Here is a 21,829-nt window from a genome sequence, read left to right as displayed (position 1 = left end):
CAGCACCCATTGTCAGGATTGAACCCGGGTCTCTGGTGCTGGAATGCAGCAAATCTACCGCTGTGTCACCATGCTGTCCTTAAAGGCAGCCATTAGGACACCAGATCTGACCTGCTGAATTATTGCAGCAGTTTATTCCCCCCAGGTCATCTCTTGTAAGTCCTCATCTAGATAAGTTTATCAAATCTGTTCTCATCTAGATAAGTTTATTATAGAGATATAGCATGGATACAAGCCCATCGGCCTACCAAGGCCATGCCAGCCATTGATCACCCATTCACACTGGTACTATGTTGCATCCCCTATCTAGACACTTTAGGCAATTTACAGAGGTCAATGAACCTACAAACCTGCACATCTTTGTAGTGAACAAAATCTTTGCCCGCCACCGGCCTGTCGTGTAGCTGACAGCCAAAGTGGGACTGGCCCAAGACCCTGGTGCGATGCAACGTCTCACCTCCAACAGCAGCAGAAGCAGGCAAATGATCGCCGAGCTCGGCCTGGGGCTCACGGCCGTTGCGGTCTGGATCCGCCCCCACTTCTACTCACAGAGCGGGGCCAAGAAAATTGAAGATAGACACAAAATGCTGGAGTAACTCAGCAGGACCGGCAGCATCTCTGGAGAGAAGCAATGGATGACGTTTCAGGTCAAGATCCTTCTTTCAGACTGAAGAAGTGTCTCAACATGAAACATCATCCATTCCTTCTCTCCAGAGATGCTGCTGGTCCCACTGAATTATTCCTGCATTTTGCAACCATCTTCAAATGACATCACGCGCTCCAGACAACCGTGCGGGCACATGAAATCGCGTGCGACCTTTGCGGGACCGTCGCGCCTCAATGCGAACACGAGGTCGTGTAATTAGTATGCCAAAGACACGTAAGGGGCTTTACCTTTCTCCCCTCTCTCATCAGGCGAGTGGTATAGAAGTGTGAAAAAGCACACCTTCAGATTCTGGGGCAGTTTCTTCCCAGCTGTCATCAGGCAACTGAATCATCCAACCAACAACTAGAGAGCGGTCCTGACCCAACATCTATCTAACTAGAGACTCTCGAACTCTCTCTCGGACCCTCGCAGACAGTGGTGCAACTAGTTGAGCTGCTGTCTCACAGTGCTAGTGACCTGGTTCAATCCCAACCTCAGGTGCTGACTGGGTGGAGTTTGCACGTTCTCCCTCTGACAGCAGGTGCTCCAGTTTCCTCCCACATCCCCAAGACGTGCAAGCTTGTAGATTAATTGGCCTCTGTAAATTGCCCCAAGTGTGTAGAGAGTGGATGATTAAGTAGAATAACATAGAATGGGTGATTGATGGGCGACATGGTCTAGTTTCCATCCTGTATCTATAAATTTAAAAAAAAAAAATTGAGATGCTGCCTGTCCCGCTGATTACTCCAGCATTTTGTGTCTACCTTCGATTTAAACCAGCATCTGCAGTTCTTTCCTAAACAAATTCAAGAATAGAAATAAAGGCAAATGCCCTACATATATGATTCCTACTGGAATTTAGATGAGAGGGGACTTTATAGAAATATATACATTTCTTAAGGGATTGGACAGGCTAGATGCAGATAAAATATTCCCGATGTTGAGGGAGGCCAGAACCAAGGGGGTCGCAGTTTAAGAATAAGGGGTAGGCCATTTAGGACTGAGATGAGGAAAAACATTTTCACCCAGAGAGATGTGAATCTGCGGAATTCTCTTCCACAGAAAGCAGTGGAGGCCAATTCACTGGATGTTTTCAAGAGAGTTAAATTTAGCTCTTAGTACTAATGGAATCAAGGGTAATGGGGAAAAAAGCAGGAATAGGGTACTGGATTTTGGTTTATCAGCCATGATCATATTGAATGGCGGTGCTAGCTCGAAGGGCCGAATGACCTACTCCTGCGCCTATTTTCTATGTTTCTATGTTGTAGCCTCAGTGTTGTGGTGGACAATGAAATTGGACCAGATAGAGTTGTCACAGGTAAAAAAGGCATCAAAGGCTAGACCTTCATACCTTGAATGGGATTGCAAATGGTACCAACGTAAAGAGCACTTTCATACTGAGGAAGGGTTCCGACCCGAAACGTCACCCATCCTTTTTCTCCAGAGGTGCTGCCTGAGCCGCTGAGTTACTTCAGCACAATTCAACCAGTGTCTGTAGTTCTTAGTTTCTACAGGTAAAGGAATGATGTGGTGCATGCTTACATACAAGGCAGGAGAGGAACATATAGTCAGCATGGAATAAGCCCAGGAATAGGAAGGGAAATCTATATTACAAAAAGTAAGATCTTGACAACTTCCTGTTTTTCTGTTTCATGATTTTAGAAAAAACACTGCCACTTACGGCTGTGATTTTTGGCCAGCTAACTCGGAGACCCCTCTGCTGCGCAGGACAAGACAATTTTTCCCATCGATGAAACATAAAAAAATTATTAATGTTTAAAAAATGTTGACATTCTCTCTGCTGCCCCTGCTGGTGGAAGGGGGGAGGGACTATAAAACCCAGAAGTGTTGGACCTCAGTCAGTCTCTGCAAGATGGGGGGAAGTGAGAGGGCCATGTCTCTCAGTCTGAGCTGTGAATAACACTGACCACATTTCTACAAAACTGTGTGTGTGGTTTTACTGACTTTGAATGCCCTTAATGTGGTTTGAAAATTAAATATGGTTCGTTTGAAGTAAAAGCACTGCAAATGGTTGGGTGGGGCTTTGTGTTGAAGTAAAAAACACTGCAAATGGTTGGTTTAGGGTTTTGGGTTGAAGTAAAAAGAACTGCAAATGGTTGGTTTGGAATTTTGGGTTGAAGTAAAATGCACTGCAAATGGTTGGTGGTCTAAACTTGACAACTGCTTGTTTGCACTGTATTTTAATTTTAGGTAAAACACTACCACTGACAGCTGTGATGTTTGGCCATCTTACTCAGTCCCCCTCCGCTCATCAGGTGCAGAGGATTCTTCCCATCAATGTTTCAGTGTTTAAAAATTGTTGAGAATCTCTCTCCTGTCAATCACGCCATGAAGGCCACGTCTTTTCTGGTGGGGTGGGGAGGGATTATAAAACCCGGAAATGTGGGTGTGGCTCTGCATGATGGGGGAGGAGGAGGTCACGACTCTGTCTGAGCTGTGAAGCAACTGAACACATTGAATGTCACCTGAATTGTGATTGTGGTGTTTTGTGTGGTTTTATGAAGGTTTTATGGTGGTTTCACCCTGTTTGAAATTGTATGAAACTGCATTTGAATGTGGTGGCCTTGCACCCTGCATGAAATGGTATGAAACTGCATTTGAATTTGGTGGCTTTGCACCCTGCTTGAAATTGTATAAAATGCACTTGAATTTAGTACCTTGCACCCTGCTTGAAGTGGGAGGAAACTGCACCTGAATTTGGTTGGCCTTGCTCCCTGCTTGGTGGTATGAAACTGCACTTGAATTTGGTGGCCTTGCACCCTACTCGAAGTGGTATGAAACTGCTCTTGAATTTGGTGGCCTTGCACCCTGCTTGAAATTGAATTTCAAGGAATAGCTGTGAGTCAACTGCCAGCCTACCAGCCATGAGTGAGCTGCCAGCCAGCACATCAGGCTTGAGCGACCACCCCCCCACTGGCCACCAATATTGGAATTGGTGGAGAGGTGGAATATTGTGTTGGAGGACCAGCCCTGCATGGGACCCAGCCTCATTGTGATCAGGGCTGACTGTCTCCAATTGTCCCACTTAGTCTAGTAAAACTAAATTCTTGATAAGGATAGTGTAGGAGCCATTTATGTTTGGGCTGGCTACTGTTGGCATATTATATTATTTTGTCTAGATATATTTTGCAGTATTATTTTGGACACTTGGAGGCGGTCATGACATGCACAGGGTTGCATATATATATATGTGTGTGTGTGTGTATATGTGTATGTGTGTGTGTGTGCGTATGTGTGTGCGTATATATATATATATATATGTGTATATATGTGTGTGTGTGTGTGTATATATGTGTGTGTATGTGTGTGTATATGTGTATATATATATATATATATATACGCATATATATATACACACACATATATACACTATATATACGCATATATATATATATACACACACATATATATATATATATACGCATATATATATATATATACGCATATATATATATATATATATGCATATATATATATATATATATATATGCATATATATATATATATATATATGATATATATATATATATATATATATATATCTATATATATGCATATATATATATATATATATATACGCATATATATATATACACACACACATATATATATATATACGCATATATATATATATATATACTAAATATACATACACACACACACACACATATATATATATACGCATATATATATATATATATATATATACGCATATATATATATATATATATATATATATATATATATATATATATATATACGCGCGCACACACACACACACACACACACACACACACACACACACACACACACACACACACACACACACAGTGGACAGGGAGTAACAGACACAGGGAGGGGGGGCATACAGTTCTCACCAGACCGGGGAGAACAGCCAGCTACAACTTGTATGGAGAATAATGAGAACCTGGTACGTTCATCTCTTTGTTTGTACAACTACTTCAATAAACAACCAATTCAACTGGAGTTAACAACTGGAGGATCTGCTCTAACTACTCCTACTTACCGGTGCAGTAATGGCAACTGAAAGGAGGACACTGGAAAAGTCATCAATTTTCCATGACAGATAGATTAGTTTAGTTTATAGATACAGCTTGGAAACAGGCTCTTCAGTCCACTGAGTCCACGCTAACAAGCGATCAACCATGCACTAGTTTTATCCTACACGCTAGGCACAATTTACAGGATTTAATTAACCTACATCTCCTCTTGAGTCTGAAGAAGTTTCTCAATGCAAAACGTTACCTATTCCTTTGCTCCAGAGATGCTGCATAACCCCCTGAGTTACTCCTAAATGTTATATCTATTTTCGGTATAAACCAACCTGCAGTTCCTTCCTGCACAACCTACAAACCTGCACATCATTGGAATGTGGGAGGAAACCAGAGCACCCGGAGAAAACACTTGAAGCCACGGGGAGAAGTTAAACACTCTGTACAGACAGCACCCCTAGTCAGGATCCAACATGAGTCTCTGGTGCTGTAAGGCAGCAACTCTGCCGCTGCACCACTGTGCTGCCCTTCTAAAGGGCCTGCCCCACTGTACGAAGTAATTCAACAGTCCTCCCCAGTTTCCCCTGATTCAAACTCGGAGAATTACGGTAATAGCCACTCGTAGGTACTCGGGGACTATTGTGGACATTTTTCAAAATGTTGAAAAAACTTTGCGAGCTTACCGCATTTCCCGAGTACTTGGCGTCAGCGTTACGAGCTGCTAAGAGACGTCCCGAGCTCTGACATACCCGCTACATACATTCTACGTGCTTACCACGAGTTTGATTTTTTTTTTAAACTCGGAAGAGCTCTTAGGTAAATTCGTATCGTGGGCCAGGCCCTTGACGGACAAACAGTTGGTACAAATATAGGAACTAATGGAGACAACAAATGTGATACTCCAATGAACAAAGTGTAATAAAGATTAATTATCAGGATGTTGGTGAGGAGAATGAAACAAAGTAAAACTAGTATTAAAAATATATATATTTTTATAACCTCTATCCGACAATATTTCGCAATCAGTCAGATAAGTTTGCAAATTTAATCATGTCGTAACGTACACTACACAACAGGCAAATAGTGTGCAGCAGGATTCTACTAACAGCAAAAGTAGCTTTGGTTGAGCATTAAATATTAGCCAGAATGCCAGGGAGAATTTCAATTGTACCTTAGAAAGTTTTATATACACTTGAAAACAACTGCTGTTACTGCCTCACTTGAAGCATAACAATTTCTTGCTGCCATCTATTGTGTTAGCCTTGAATACGTGTTCAAGTCTACGGAGAGTTAAAGGCTTGGATAGAGTGGATGTAGAGAGGATGTTTATATTAATGAGAGCATCTAGGACCAGAGGTCATAGCCTCAGAATTAAAGGATGTTCTTTTATGAAGGAGTTGAGAAGGAATTTCTTTAGTCAGAGGGTGTGGAATTTGTGCAATTCATTTGCACAAAATGCTGTGGAGGCCAAGTCAATGAATATTTTTTTAATGCAAAGATAGATAGATTCTTGATTAGTATGGGTGTCAGGGATTATGGGCAGAAGACAGGGGAATGGGGGAGATAGATCAGCCATGATGGGCTGAATGGCCTAATTCTACTCGTATCTTATGATTTTATGACATGAGTGGGTAAATTCTGATCTGGGGTTAATATTAAGCATAGGGGAAGTCTGCAATGATAATGATGAAGTTGAGGGTATTAGTTGAAAGGAATGAAAATTGATTCTGTCCTTTGAGGAAACTAACACAATTCCAGCTTCCCACAAACCTTTCAAATGTAGCGTTGAATAATTCTAGCTTTAACTCACAACTACAATGAAGCACTAAAAACAAGCTTGGAAACTAAAAATCATCGACTGATGTAAAGACAAGCAAAGTAGACATTGCTGTTTTGTGTAGGTCTTTCAAACTCCCACCACCATTTTGATCTTCATGTTACACAACACCTTTGTCATATAGAAACATATAAAATTATAAATGGACTAGACAGGCTAGATGCAGGAAAAATGTTCCCAATGTTGGGCGAGTCCAGAACCAGGGGCCACTGTCTTAGAATAAAGGGTAGGCCATTTAGGACTGAGGCGAGAAAAAACGTTTTCACCCAGAGAGTTGTGAATTCGTGGAATTCACAGAGGGCAGCGGAGGCCAAGTCACTGGATGGATTTAAGAGAGAGTTCGATAGAGCTCTAGGGGCTGGTGGAATCAAGGGATATGGGGAGAAGGATACGGGTTATTGATTGGAGACAATCAGCCATGATCACAATGAGGCCGAATGGCCTCCTCCTGCACCTATTTTCTATGTTTCTATTCAAATTGACACTCTTTTCAGCCTTTCCAGTTCTTATTCCGTTCATTGCCATCTAATTAGAACATAAAACAGTATAGTACAGGAACGGGCCCTTCGACCCACAATGTTTGTGCTGAACATGCTACTAAATTAAACTGATCTAACCTGGCTGTACATGATCCATATCCCTCTATTCCCCGCATTTCCATGTGCCTCATTTCCATCTAAAAACCTCATGAACACCACTATCATATCTGCTTCCACCACCACCCCAGGCTATGCGTACCAGGCCCCCAACACTCTCTATTAAAAAAAATAACTTGCCCTGCACATTGCCCTTTAATCTTTCCTCCCACTCACCTGATAGGTATGTGTAGGAAAGAACTGCAGATGCTGGTTTAAATCGAAGATAGACACAAAATGCTGGAGTAACTCCGCAGGACAGGCAGCATCTCAAGTAGAATACGTACTGCATATCCTCTAGTTTTGGACATTTCCACCCTGAGAAAATGATTCTGACTGGCTACCCTATCTGTGCCTCTCAATATTGTACGAGCTTCTTTCAAGTCTCCCCTCAACCTCTGACATTCCAGAGAAAACAACCCAAGTCTATCCAATCTCTCCCTGTAGCTGAAACCTTCTAATCCCAGAAGCATTTTGATAAACTTCTCTGCACCCTAACAATAGACAGTAGACAATAGACAATAGATGCAGGAGTAGGTCATTGATGGGATACTGAGTTGGATGATCAGCCATGATCATATCGAATGGCGGTGCAGGCTTGAAGGGCCGAATGGCCTACTCCTGCAACTATTTTCTATGTTTCTATGTTTCTATTTGGCCCTTCGAGCCAGTACCGCCATTCAATGTGACCATGCCTGATCATCCACAATCAGTACCCTGTTCCTGCCTTCTCCCCATATCCATTGACTCTGCTATCTTTAAGAGCTCTATGTAACTCTCTTGAAAGCATCCAGACTGGCAGTCGAGGGCAGCGGTAGGTAATCTCCTTCGCTGACCGGGTATTTTTAATTGGCTCATTGGAGTTTTCAGGACCAAGGAAAACCGACCGGTATGTAAAATGCCCGCTAAACTTTATTAAACGTTGTCGGACTTCTTAAAAAATGTCTCCACTTCTTCTCTCCCCATCTCCCACCTTCTTCCCTCAACCCCAACTGCTGATCCAGCTCAAGGCTTTCCAGGCGAGTGCCCTCGAGCTTGAAGGTCGAAGACACTCTTCTGAACTCGCGGATTAGGTGGCCGCAGTGGGACAGCCCTTTAATGCAATCTAATCCAGGCAGCATTCTGGTAAACCTCTGCGTCCTAGCAGTCTAATCTAGGTAGTATTCTGACAAACTTTCTCTGCAATTCTTGCAACGTGAAAAGCAAATAAATAGAAGCTCGCAAATAAAAAGAATGCAGCATTTCTGTGTTCACGTCTAATTGTAGCTTTCATTTTCAAATGAATGCATTGGGACTCTCAGCCCTGCCTTGGCAGTCTTCACCAGCTTAAATGATGTAATAGAACCCACAGAGGGCATTAGGCTCATTGGATACATCCCTGCTAACCCGCTGGAGAGCTCAGCCATGTCAAATTCCTCCACCCCTCCCCCTCCCCTCCCACCTCTTATTAGTCCTCTGTGCATATTATCACGCAACCTTTATGCCATGACTCCTGGCTCAGTCGAGGGCATGCAGATCTTATTAATAGAACTGCCAGTGATGTGATACAATTAATATCTCCGTTCGGGAGACTGACTACTTCTCTATGCCATTCGTGCTAAATTTAGACCGTTAAGTAGCTGCCTTGTTTATTGCCTCATCCTGTTCACTAATGCAACTAAATTTTCCACTTGCATTAAAGATTGATACGTGAATGGTGGCCATATTTTCCAGGAAAATGGAGTCGCAGAAATCTTTCAGTAAAGTCAGCTGCGAATCATCGGCTAGTTTATGCCGCCGTGGATTTCCTTTGAAATCATTTGGTGTTCCTCTGTAACTGAGCACGGATCCGACTTGTCTGCACCCTGCCAGAGGGAACAAATCATCAAAGCCTTATCAGCATTATACTGCAGCTCTGCTGCTTTCATTTCTTATCTCATTCCTCATGGATTTATGAAGTCGGCAGGGAACGAGAAGCTAAGAATAGAAAGTGCTGGCAACACGTTGCTTTGAATCGTGGCTGTCGCGTAGGAAAACAAAGAGTCGGAATGAATGAGGACACGAGGAGCTGCAGATGCTGGTTTACGGAAAAAAGGCACAGAGTGCCGGAGTAGCTCAGGCAGCATCAAAGATCATAGAGCGGAGCACCTTTGGGCAACATCTCTGGAGAACACGGATAGGTGATGTTTCAGGTCGGAACCCTTCTTCAGGCTCTGAGGAAAAGTCCTGCCCCAAAGCGCCACCTATACAGGTTGTCCAGAGATTCTGTCTGACCGACGGAGTTTAATTATAGTTTAAGAAGGAACTGCAGTTGCTGGAAAATCGAAGGTAGACAAAAGTGCTGGAGAAACTCAGCGGGTGCAGAAGCATCTATGGAGCGAAGGAAATAGGCAATGTTTCGGGCCGAAACCCTTCTTCAGACTAATTATAGTTTAGTTTAGAGCTCCTGCGCAGAAACAGGCCCTTCAGCCCACTGGGTCCGCGCCGACCAGCGATCTCCACACAATAACACTATCCTACACACACTAGGGATAATTTACAATTTTACCATAGCCAATTAACCTACAAACCTGTATGTCTTTGGGACGTTTGAGGAATCTGTTCACACTAGTTCCACGGAACCCCACTTTCTCATCCACTCCCTACACACTGGGGACAATTTGCCGAGGCCAATTAACCTACAAACCCGCATGTGTTTGCGACCTGGGAGGAAACCAGAGTACCTGGAGGAAACCCACGTGGTCAAACATGAAGAACGTGCAAACTCCGCACAGACAGCAGCTGAGGTCAGGATCAAACCCGGGTGTCTGGAGCTAGAAAGGTGCAACTCTACCGCTGTGCCACTGTGCTGCCCTTTGCGCCACTGTGCCGGACCTTACTCTAGCACTTTGTGTCTTTTTTGGTTGGAATAAATGGATGATTTTCAGGCTGGAGGAATGTAATGTGTGGACTACTCTAGCGACTGTCTCTTCCCGCTGATATTCACTATTTACATTAATGTTTCTAAATTTTCCAATGATATAAAAATAAGTGGTAGAATATGTTGTGATGAGGACATTGTGTTTCAGGAACGGGGATATAGATAGTGGCAGCACAATGGTGCAGCGGTAGAGTTGCTTCCTTACAGCGCCAGAGACCCAGGTTCGATCCCGACCGCGGGTACTTGTCTGTACGGAATTTGTACCTTCTCCCCCGGGTTTTCTCCGGAAACTCCAGTTTCCTCCCACGCTCCAAAGATGTACCGGATTATAGGTTGATTGGATTTGGTGAAAAATTGTACATTATCCCGAATGTGTAGATGCTGCTAGTGTACGTAGAGGTGCGTAGAAATTTCTTCATCGAGAGGATAGTGAATCTCCGGATATGCTGAGGGTGGTGGAGGGCAAATCATTTGGCATATGTAATGTGGAGATATTATAAAATGTGGGTTGATGGAAACCGGTACAGAAGAGGAGATGAAACCAACATAGATCAACTATTATCATGGAATCATAGTCATACAGCACGGAAACAGACCAATCATCCCAACTTGTCCATGTCCAATCTACACTAGTCCCAATTTGGCCTATATCCCCCTAAACATTTCAGATCCATGTATCTTTAGTTTAGTTTAGTTTAGAGATACTGCACGAAAAACAGGCCCTTCAGCCCACCTGGGTCTGTGTCGTCCAGCGATACCCATACACCAGCACTATACTGTACTATAATGAGGGACACTATACTGAGGGACAATTTACAATTTTTACCAAAGCCAATTTAACTTACAACCTGCACCTCTTTGGAGTGTGGGAGGAAACGGAGCACTTGGACAAAACGCACGTGATCACGGGGAGAACGTACAAACTCCTTATAGACAGCAACTGTAGTCAGGATTGAACCGAGATCTCTGGTACTTTAAGGCAGCAAATCTACCACTGTGCCATCATCAAGGATCGAACCAAGATTCTGCGCCACCGTGCTGCCCACTCAGCATTAGCAAACTAGAGCTGCAGGCAGTGAGAGGATTATAGAAGACCTGCACAGTGGCACAGCTGGCGGTGCTGCTGCCTCACAGCTTTGGAGGCCAAGGTTTGATTCTGACCTCAGCCATGTATGTGTGTAGTGTGCACCTTCTCCAGGTGACCACGTGGATTTCCTCTGGGTGCTCCGGTTTCAAAGACATACAGGTTTGTAGGTTAATTAGCCTCTGCAAATTGCCCCCAGTATGTTGGGAGTGGATGAGAAAGTAAGATAACATAGAACGTGTATGAATAGATCATCAATGGTCAATGTGGACTCAGTGGGCCCAAGGGCCTGTTTCTATGGGTAACTGAATTAATCTAAATAAAAAGACTTGATTGAAGAAAATCCAACTTTTCACGAATTATCCCATTGAACTGCAAATATGTACAAACATTCAATTTTGGCATGCAAATAAACTTGTCATGTACTTGATTATGGATTTTTCAAAGTTTAAAATAACATTGAATAATTTGAAGAAACGTCACCTATCTATTCAATCCACAGAGTTACATGGTCCACTGAGTTACTTTGTGATTTTCTCGAGAATCCAGCATCTAGTTGTGTCTCTCTTGGAGTCATAGTTATAGAGTGATACAGTGCGGAAACAAGCCCTTCGGCCCAACCTACCCACACCGGCCAACTTGTCCCAGCTACACGAGTCCAACCTGTCTGCGCTTGGTCCATATCCCTCCAAACCTGCCCTATCCATCCTCTCTTGAATAATTTATGGTAGAATTGGCTGTGTGCGGCAAATGGCCAAGTATTTAAACTGTGGTTTGATTAATAGAGACATGTCCTGTTGGGTTTCTGCTGTCGCTGTTGGCATTCAAATTCTATCATGATCTTATGTGCAGTGACTGGCTGAAACCTAGTCAACATTTGTTTTATTTCTGTTGCCTACTTGTTTTTCCTTGCTGAGAAATGTGTTTGTATCTGCCGTATGGAATGTAACTCAGGGACCACCTGCATCCCATTAGGTCCCCATGCTCTTGATTAGGGAATGGGTTGCACTGTAGGTTGAGAGAGATATGGGCCAAACAAGGCCAGTGGGACTAGTTTAGTTTAGTTACGTTTATTGTCATTTACAGTTGAAAAGCCTACGTTAGACACAACATGCTGGAGCAACTGGGCAGGCAGCATCTCTGGATAGAAGGTGATGTTTTGAGTCGGGACCTTTCTTCGACCCAAAACATCACACATTCTTTCTATCCAGAGATGCTGCCTGTCCCACTAAGTTACTCCAGCATTTAGTGTCTACCTTCGGTGTGAACCAGCATCTGCAGTTGCTTTGTACGCAAAAAACTTTGTTGCATGCTAACCAGTCAGCACAAAGACTATGTACGATTCCAATCAAGCCTTCCACGGTGTACTGATACACGTTAAAGGGAATAACGTTTAGTGCAAGATAAAGTCCAGTAAAAGGTAGCCCAAGGGTTTCCAGTGAGCTAGATAGTAGTTCAGACCCACTCTCTAGTTGTTGATGGGATGGTTTAGTTGCCTGATAACAGCGAGGAAGAAATTGTCCCAGAAACTGGAGGTCCACGTTTTCACACTGCCTGATGGGAGAGGGGTGAAGAAGAAGTGAGTGATGGTCCTTGATTTTACTGGTGGCCTTGCCGAGGCAGCATGAAGTGTAAAAGGAGTGTTACTTTAGATGGGGCATTTTGGTATGGGCATGTTGGGCCGAAGGGCCTGTTTCCATGCTCTATGACTGTAGGATATCTAAGTCTGTTTTTCCTTCTGAAGGGTCTTCAACCTGAATCTTCAATCCTTTTTCTCTTTCCATAGATGCTGCCTGATCTTTTTAGATTAGATTAGATAAGAGATACAGCGCGGAAACCAGCCCTTCGGCCCACGGATTATCCGTGCCGGCAAAACGATCCCGGTACACTAGCACTATCCTACACACTAGGGACAATTCATAATTTTTACCAAAGCCAAAGAAACCTACAAACCTGTACAGCTTTGGAATGTGGGAAGAAACCGGAGATCCCAGAGAAAATCCATGCAGGTTACGGGGAGAATGTACAAACTCCTCACAGACAAGCCCGGGTTTCTGGCACAGCTAGGCAGCAATTCTACCGCTGCGCCATCATGCCGACCTGCTGAATGTCTTGAACATGTTCTGTTGTTCTCTCCATGTGACCTGCTCATTAGTTCTCTCAGGGATTATAAAAGTCACTTGCATTTAACAGTGCCCTTTCCAATTTTACCGTGTTCGAAAACACCGTACAACTAATTAAACACTTTTGAAGAGCAGTCACTGTTACAATGTAAAGAAGACATAATAGGCACTTGCAATGTTTTATGTTGTATTTCTTGTGACACTCTGGCCCCAAACCAGGCTGTAAAATGATGGAAATCTGAGCTAGGTCTCAGGGGACATTCTGAAATTAGACTTTCTTTTGCAATCTTACCACAGCTAATATTTCCTTTGTAATCATACATTATGTCCAATTCCCACTTAATGTTCCATTGCCAACGTTCCCATCACCTCCCTGAGTTCAATCTCTTCCAAACTGCCTTGTCTGATTGTTAATTCCTTTGCTATTGGGAACAGATCCTTTTTATTTATTTCCCATTCAATCTTCCTGTGGTCTTAAGGACAACAATTAAAAGTCCTGTCCCATTGTACGAGGTAATTCAAGAGCTCTCCCGAGTTTAAAAAAAATTAAACTCATGGTAAGTACTTAGCATATACGTAGCGGTTACGTCGGAGCTCGTGGATGTCTCTTAGCGGCTCGTAAGGCTAACAACGGCAGGTACTCGGGAAACGCGGTAACTCGTGAAGTTTTTTAACACTGTGAAGAATGTCCATGAGAGCCCTGAGTACCTATGAATGGCTATTACCGTAGTTCTCCGAGCGAATCAGGGGAAACTCGGAAGAACTCTTGAATTACCTCGTACAGTTTGACAGGACCTTACATCTTTATTACTTTACTCCGACAAAACCTAGCCTTTATCAGTTCATCCACAACTGCCTCACATCCCTCTTATTACATTTAAGAATAAGGGATAGGCCATTTAGGACTGAGATGAAGAAAAACCTTTTAACCCAGAGAGTTGTGAATCTGTGGAATTCTCTGCCACAGAAGGCAGTGGACCAATTCACTGGATGCATTCAAGAGAGAGTTGGAATTAGCTCTGAGGGCTAATGGAATCAAGGGATATGGGGAGAAAGTAGGAACGGGGTACTGATTCTGGTTAATCAGCCATGATCATATTGAATGGCGGTGCTGGCTCAAAGGGCCAAAATACTCCTACACGTATTTTTCTATGTTTATAGTGCCATGTCCAGAAATGCTCCCATATATTAGCTCAGAAATCATTGATCACATAAAGACTTGGCATCATTACTTTTATATTCAATGGATCTACTTAATAGAAAATACATTGTGTGCAACTTTAAAAGCTGCATCAACTGTTCGACCACTCTCAAAAATCTCTATATATAAATCTTTTTTGGTTTACCACACAATTATTTAACTTTTGTCTTTACTTTCCTTCCAAAAACATCTTCTTTCATATTTGCTAATATTAATGTTAGGTTGCCATCTCTCTCCATCAGTTTCACCAATTTGTTAATGGTCAATTGAATTATGCAGATATTCTCCATAATGTTTATCACTTTCGAGTCGAGACCTTCTTCGACACAAAGTGTCACCCATTCCCTCTCTCCAGAGATGCTGCCTGTCCCACTGAGTTACTCCAGTATTTTGCGTCTATCTTCGATTTAAACCAGCATCTGCATTTACTTCCTACACACTCAATTCATTCAAGTGCTGGAGGAACACAACGGGTCAGGCAGCATCTTTTAGTTTAGTTTTAGAGATACAGAATTGAAACAGGCCCTTCAGCCCACCCAGTCCACGTCAATCAGTGATCACCCCATACACAAGCACTATCCTCCACATTAAAGACAATTTACATAAGTTAATTAACCTACAAACATGCGCGTCTTTGGAATGTGGAAGCAAACCGGAGCACCCGGAGTAAAACCCACACGGAGCGCGTACAATATCCACAAAGCATCCATAGTTAGGATTGAACCTGGGGCTCATGTGCTGTAAGGCAGCAACTCCACCGCTGTGCCACTGTGAAATGGACTCACAATGTATTGGGTCGGGATCCTTCTTTAAACGTATTTCCAGCTCATGGATGCATAGATGAACAGTCCTGGGGTTATAAACTGAAATAAGAACTATTCATAGAAACATAGACAATAGGTGCAGGAGTAGGCCATTCGGACATTCGAGCCAGCACCGCCATTCAATATGATCATGGCTGATCATCCAAATTCAGTACCCCATTCTGGCTTTTTCCCCATATAGAAACATAGAAACATAGAAAGTAGGTGCGAGAGCAGACCACCAGGTCCATCGAGCCCGCACCGCCATTCGCTCATGGCTGAACACTAAACAGACACACTTACCCACAAACAGTAGACACAAGACACAGAACACAAGACACTACCCTCCCCTTTATACCGCTATCACCCCTCTCCACCCCAAGAACCTCGTGATCTCCTGGGGGAGGCAAAAAACCGGATAAAAACCCAGGTCCAATTCGGGAAAAAAAATCCGGGAAATTCCTCTCCGACCCCAATCTAGGCGATCGACACTTGTCCAGGAGATCACTCAGGTCTTACTATACTAACCATACCTAGGTCCATATCCCTGCCCTCTCCCCGTAGCCCCTTATCCCCTTGGCAGCTAAAAAAACATCTATTTTAGTCTTAAATATATTTAACGTTTCTGCTTCCACTGCTCCCTGGGGCAGTGAATTCCATAAATTAACCACCCTCTGGGTGAAGAAGTTCTTCCTCATCTCAGTTTTAAAAGAGCCCCCCCTTATTCTGCAACTATGTCCCCTAGTTCTAGTTTCCCCGATCATTGGGAACATCCTCGGTGCATCCACCCGATCAGGCCCCTCACGATCTTATATGTTTCAATGAGATCGCCTCTCATTCTTCTAAACTCCAAAGAGTAGAGTTCCAGCCTACTTAACCTTTCCTCATATGTCAATCCCCTCATTGCAGGAATTAATCTTGTAAACCTTCGCTGCACTGCCTCCAGGGCTAGTACATCCTTTCTTAAGTATGGACCCCAGAACTGTACACAGTATTCCAAATGTGGTCTCACTAATACTGTGTACAGCTGCAGCAAGACCTCCGTGTTTTTATACTCAATCCCCCTAGCAATAAAGGCCAAAACTCCATTGGCCTTCCTGATTGCTTGCTGCACCTGCATACTAACTTTCAGTGATTCGTGTACTAATACCCCTAGATCCCTTTGCGTTGCATTACAACGCAGCTCCTCCTCATTTAGAAAATCCCTCGATTCCCTTAGCCCTAAGAGCTTAATCTAACTCTCCCTTGAAAACCCTTCAATCCCAGTCCTTTATCTCAATCCTCCATCTCTTATGATGTTTACATCTTATACCACTGTGTCATTGGCCTTTCGATCTATTACCTTAGGAAAGCCTGCACCACAACCTCAATGGATTCATATAAGGTATACAGCATGGAAACAGGCCCTTCAGCCCAACTTGTCCATGCTGACCAAGATGCCTTCCTTTGTCCAACCCTTTTGCTTCAATTTGACCCATACCTTTCCCAACCTTTTCTGTCCGAATGTATTTTTAAATGTTATTACTGTACCCACCTTGAACGAACCCACAACAGAACAAATGCACATTGGGAAGCCCAGTGAATGGCAAACTGAAGACAATTAAAAAAATACACAAATTGCTGGAGTAACGTTTTCTTTCCAAAAACATCTTCTTTCATACTTCCGGCAGCATCTTTTAGTTTAGTCATAGTTTTAGAGATGCAACGTAGAAACAGGCCCAACAGCCGACCGTGTCCGCATTGACCAACAATCACTCTGTACACTAGCCTCGATAGCACCCGCTTTAGAATAAATGCACATCAGGAAGTCCAGTGACTAGCTATTTAAAGACAATTAAAAAAGACACAAAGTGCTGAAGTGACTCATCGGGTCAGACGGCGTCTCTGGAGAATGTGGATCTCCTATCTATTACAATTTGGCAAGATCTACCCATCCACATTCCTCAGAGATACTGCCTGACCTGCTGAGTCACTCCAGCACATTGTATGTTTTTTGTTTGTCAACCAGCATTTGCAGTTTTTTTCCTTGGTTCTACAAATTCAAGATAAGGGTTGATTTATAAAATAAAAATAAGATTTGATGACTCAGCAGATGAGCTGCAGGAGTAGTTGCGTATAGGAGCAAAGAGGTCCTTCTACAGTTGTACAGGGCCCTAGTGAGACCACACCTGGAGTATTGTATGCAGTTTTGGTCCGCTAATTTGAGGAAGGACATTCTTGCTATTGAGAGAGTGCAGCGTAGGTCTACTAGGTTAATTCCCGAGATGGCGGGACTGTCATATGCTGAGAAAATGGAGCGGCCGAGCTTGTATACTTGGAGTTTAGAAGGATGACAGGGTATCTTATTGAAACAATTAAGATTATTAGGGGTTTGGCAAGCTAGAGGCAGGAAACATGTACCCGATGTTGGGGGAGTCCAGAACCAGGGACCACAGTTTAAGAATAAGGGGTAAGCCATTTAGAAAAGAGATGAGGAAACACTTTTTCACACAGAGAGTTGTGAGTCTGTGGAATTCTCTGCCTCAGAGGGCAGTGGAGGCCAGTTCTCTGGATACTTTCAAGAGAGAGGTAGATAGGGCTCTTAAAGATAGCGGAGTCAGGGGATATGGGGAGAAAGCAGGAACGGGGTACTGATTGGGGATGGTCAGCCATGATCATATTGAATGGCATTGCTGACTCAAAGTGCTGAATTGCCTACTCCTGCACCTATTGTCTATTGTACCATGATGCAAGAGGAGGCCTGCTATATGAAGTACAGCCACATGCGAGTCAAATGATGGTGAGCTTGCTTGTTGCTGGTCAATGTCATAGTCATAGAGACATAGAAACATAGAAAACAGGTGCAGGAGTAGGCTATTTGACCCGAAGGGTCTCAAACCAAAACATCATCTATTCCTTATATCCAGAGATGTGCCGCTGAGTTCCACCAGCATTTTGTGTCTATCTTCAGTGTAAAACAGCATCTGCAGTTCCTTCCTACACATAAATTGTGTTTATTCCCATTTGTTTGTTTCAATCGATGTAATGCATTAAAATATTGACGTCACCAAATATATGCCATAATTGTTTGGAAATCACTGTGGCTGATTACTGTTTGCTGTACAATTGCTGCTTATATTCACTCCCTTCTAACTTTGCGGTTGCATTAACCCATTTGTTTTAAATGTTTTATCGCCTTCAATCAAAGAGCAGTCTGAACAATTTATTAAGTGCTTGTGCAGTGGTGTCCCCAGCACATTTCAGTGCCAATGTCTTTTATATACAATATGGTGCCAGATCAGTTTTTTGCAAGAAACAGTTGAGAGCTTAATAAATTAATTATTTTGCGTTAGACTGAACCAGAATCCTTGTGCACACATGCCACTTAAAAAATATAGCAACTTGCCTGGAGCCAAACCTTTGTACAAATTTCTGAGTCAGATATGGGTACTGTATGCATTCTTTGTATCTACCAATCTATATTTTGCATGGGGACCTTTAGAATATTAGTATACAAATGATGCACAGGTCTGAGTGAATCGGTAGGAATTGTGTGCACACGGTAACTTTTGGAATGGTTTAAACACACGATGCACAGCAAAGTGTGTTTTAGACCATTCCAAAGTTACCGCGTGCACACAATTCCACCGAAGCACAAAATAGACCTGTGCATCATCTGTTTTACAGAAAGGGGGGGGAAAAGTAAAAATAAAAATCTGCTATTTTCCAAATCATGCTTCTGAATCATACCAAACCTGTTGTCTAAGTTCTAACAATAAAAGCTGAATAGGTGTTCAAGAAGGAACTGCAGATGCTGGAAAATCGAAGGTAGACAAAAATGCTGGAGAAACGCAGCGGGTGCGGCAGCATCTATGGAGCGAAGGAAATAGGCAACGTTTCAGAGCGAAACCCATCTTCAGACCCTTCTTCAGACAAATGCTGAATAGGCGGCTGGCTAGTAAAAATAATTACACCGTGCAGCAGTGGCTTTTAGCCAATCAGATTGCAGAGATTCTTAGACCGATTCTATAAATTATATTGACAGACTCTTGCCAAATTTTAAAATATTTAGTGAAATGTTTTAATTAACCTTGGAAAAAGTTCAATGAAAATAGCAAAATGACATTGCTTATTAGTTCATCAGATGCTTGCCAACTGATCTGCAGTAATCTCTCTTGGTCTTTAAGAGCCACATAGCTCGTAGTTTAATTTAAAGATACAGTGCACACTACACACTAGGGAAATTTTACAGCAGCCCATTAACCTACAAACCTGCACGTCTTTGGGATTTGGGAAGAAACCAGAGCATCTGGGGAAAACCCACACGGTCACAGGGAGAACATACAAACTCCATACAGACAGCACCCACTGTCAGGATCGACTCTGGGTCTCCGGCGCTGTAAGGCAGCAACTCTACCGCTGCGCACCGTGCAACCCCAATGGTCTTCTATACCAATTGTGTTGATTATTTACCAATACTAATCCTCGCCACACAGTCCTGCTTCACTTACTCAATCGGCAATAATATCGACTATTTGCTAATGTTAATCCCTGCTGCACAGTCCTGTGCCTCAGGCTCATTCACCGACTGGTTGGAGCAATGTGGGGTCGCCCATACCATAACAAAAGCCAAGCATTTACCTTTTCCAGAATGCAAATCTGCTTCCTTGTCTGAGCATCGAGAACTTCCACTTCCAGATAAGAAATTCTTGAATGTTTTTGAAAGGCGGGCTGTCCGGGCTGGCCAGAAGTCAATACAAACTGGGACAGGGAGAGCAATGATTTGAGGCTGCTTTGTTTGCTGGGTGGCTTGATCTCTTCAGTTGCAGTTCTGCTTTTATGAAGTGCGTGCATTTTCCACCTGCTTAAGTCGCCCGAAGGACAGGGAGAGCAGATATTCAACAAGAGAGCAATTCCCTAACATTTAAATAGACGCGGAGACGGACAATTCACCGAAAGGTCAGGTGACATTCCATTTCAAGTATATAATCTTATTTGACATGACTGAAAACAATGGCTCTGTAATCCTCTTCTATATTTAACTTGTCGTTGGGTGAATGTGTCGAGCGTGTTCCTTTTAATGGCAGAATAGCTTACAGGGAGACGGACTACTTTCCTGCCCTTATCACCAGGCCTTCAAAGTGACTGCTGGTGCTGTGTTACTGAGATACACAAGGCACAGAGCATTCAGAGTCCAGATTAAGCTAATACAACCCGATATCATTACACAGCAAGGGGTTGGGAACAGAAGCTGGCAAAGTTAAATCCAAAGTTGGAGTATTTGTATCCTTAAATTGTTACGTTAAAGAATGAAGCAACACTGGAGAAAGAAGGGACGGGCATAACTTTAGAGAGGAGATGAGAAGGAATTTATTTCGTCAGAGGGTGGTGAATCTGTGGAATTCATTTCCACAGAAGGCGGTGGAGGCCCAGTCAGTGGGTATTTTTAAAGCAGAGATTGACAGATTCTTGAGCACGAAGGAACTGCAGATGCTGTGTCATACAGGGATGCTGCCTGACCCGCTGAGTTACTCCAGCATTTTTTGTCTATCTTTGGGATAACAAGGAACAAGTATACAGGTGATCGGTGGTTGGCGTGGGCTCAGTGGGCCAAAGGACTTGTGCTGTATCTCTAAAACTAAAATACCAATGACATCGGTCTATTCAAATGATTAACATCTTGATGGAAGGCATTCAACAGTGCCATCAAGTTGAATCTCTGCTCAAATTATTTTCCTACCCGCGTTCAGTTACGGTTTGGCCGACACGTTTACAAGACTCATCACAGCCTCGGACCAAACCCAGTGGGGAGTAAAATCCCAAAGGAGCAGTGAAAGAACTCACCCTGAGGCGTTTGACCAAGCGCAATAAAATCCTGCCCTTCTCATGAAAGGATTTTTTTTTTTAAATCAGCCCAAACAAAAAAAAATGCAAACCAAAGCAAATCAAATACAGAAGAGAAAAAGCTGCACAAAAAGCAATGAAAATCCAGCAACTAAATGGGGATTTATTCCATGAAAATAATGTATTTCAGTAAAAGCCAAAACCCATTGCAGATCTTCCGGCTGAAGTGTTGATTTTGACAACTAGTTATATGTGTCGCATTAATTTCCAATCCTGCCTGTCAGAACAATCTTCTCCTCATATGACTGACAGTGAGCTTATAACCGCACTGAACTCAAAATACTCTCTGCAGCATATTGAAAGCAAGCGTTGGAATGAAAAAAGTAATTTAGCAACACATACAAATAAATAAAATGGGCTCACATTTCCATTTCAAAGCCAGTGAGTGTGTTTTGATATGAATTCATTAAAGATTACTTCATCCAGAGTGACTTCCAAACATGCTTGCTTGGAAGCCCAGCCCACGCCAGCTAAATCACACAAGCAAAATCAATCCATTGTACTTTGCTTGCATTCTGGGCACCGTGTTATAGGAAATATATTGTCAAGCTTGAAAGGGTTCAGAGAAGGTTTATGAGGTTGTTGCCAGGACTAGAGGGTCTGAGTTATAGGGAGAGGTTGAGTAGGCTGAGTCTCTATTCCTTGGAGCGCAGGAGGATGAGGGAGTGATCTTATAGAGGTGTA

The 21,829-nt window shown here is 43.0% G+C and overlaps 1 protein-coding gene across 1 annotated transcript in view; it reads right to left on the bottom strand.

The window, feature by feature from the left end:
- LOC129695357 (trans-2,3-enoyl-CoA reductase-like) overlaps nucleotides 1-21,106 on the bottom strand; it is a 124,764-nt gene extending 103,658 nt beyond the window's left edge. Inside the window, exon 1 of the mRNA XM_055632232.1 lies at nucleotides 19,883-21,106. Within this exon, the coding sequence (XP_055488207.1) occupies nucleotides 19,883-20,095 (213 nt within the window). The 5' untranslated portion in view covers nucleotides 20,096-21,106. The remainder of the gene's footprint in view (nucleotides 1-19,882) is intronic.
- Nucleotides 21,107-21,829: the final 723 nt, after the last annotated feature.

This window comes from Leucoraja erinacea, chromosome 3 (assembly GCF_028641065.1).
Source record: "Leucoraja erinacea ecotype New England chromosome 3, Leri_hhj_1, whole genome shotgun sequence".
Lineage (NCBI taxonomy): Eukaryota > Metazoa > Chordata > Chondrichthyes > Rajiformes > Rajidae > Leucoraja > Leucoraja erinaceus.
Note: the sequence above shows the minus strand (reverse complement) of the source record. Positions and strands in the feature narration are given on the sequence as shown.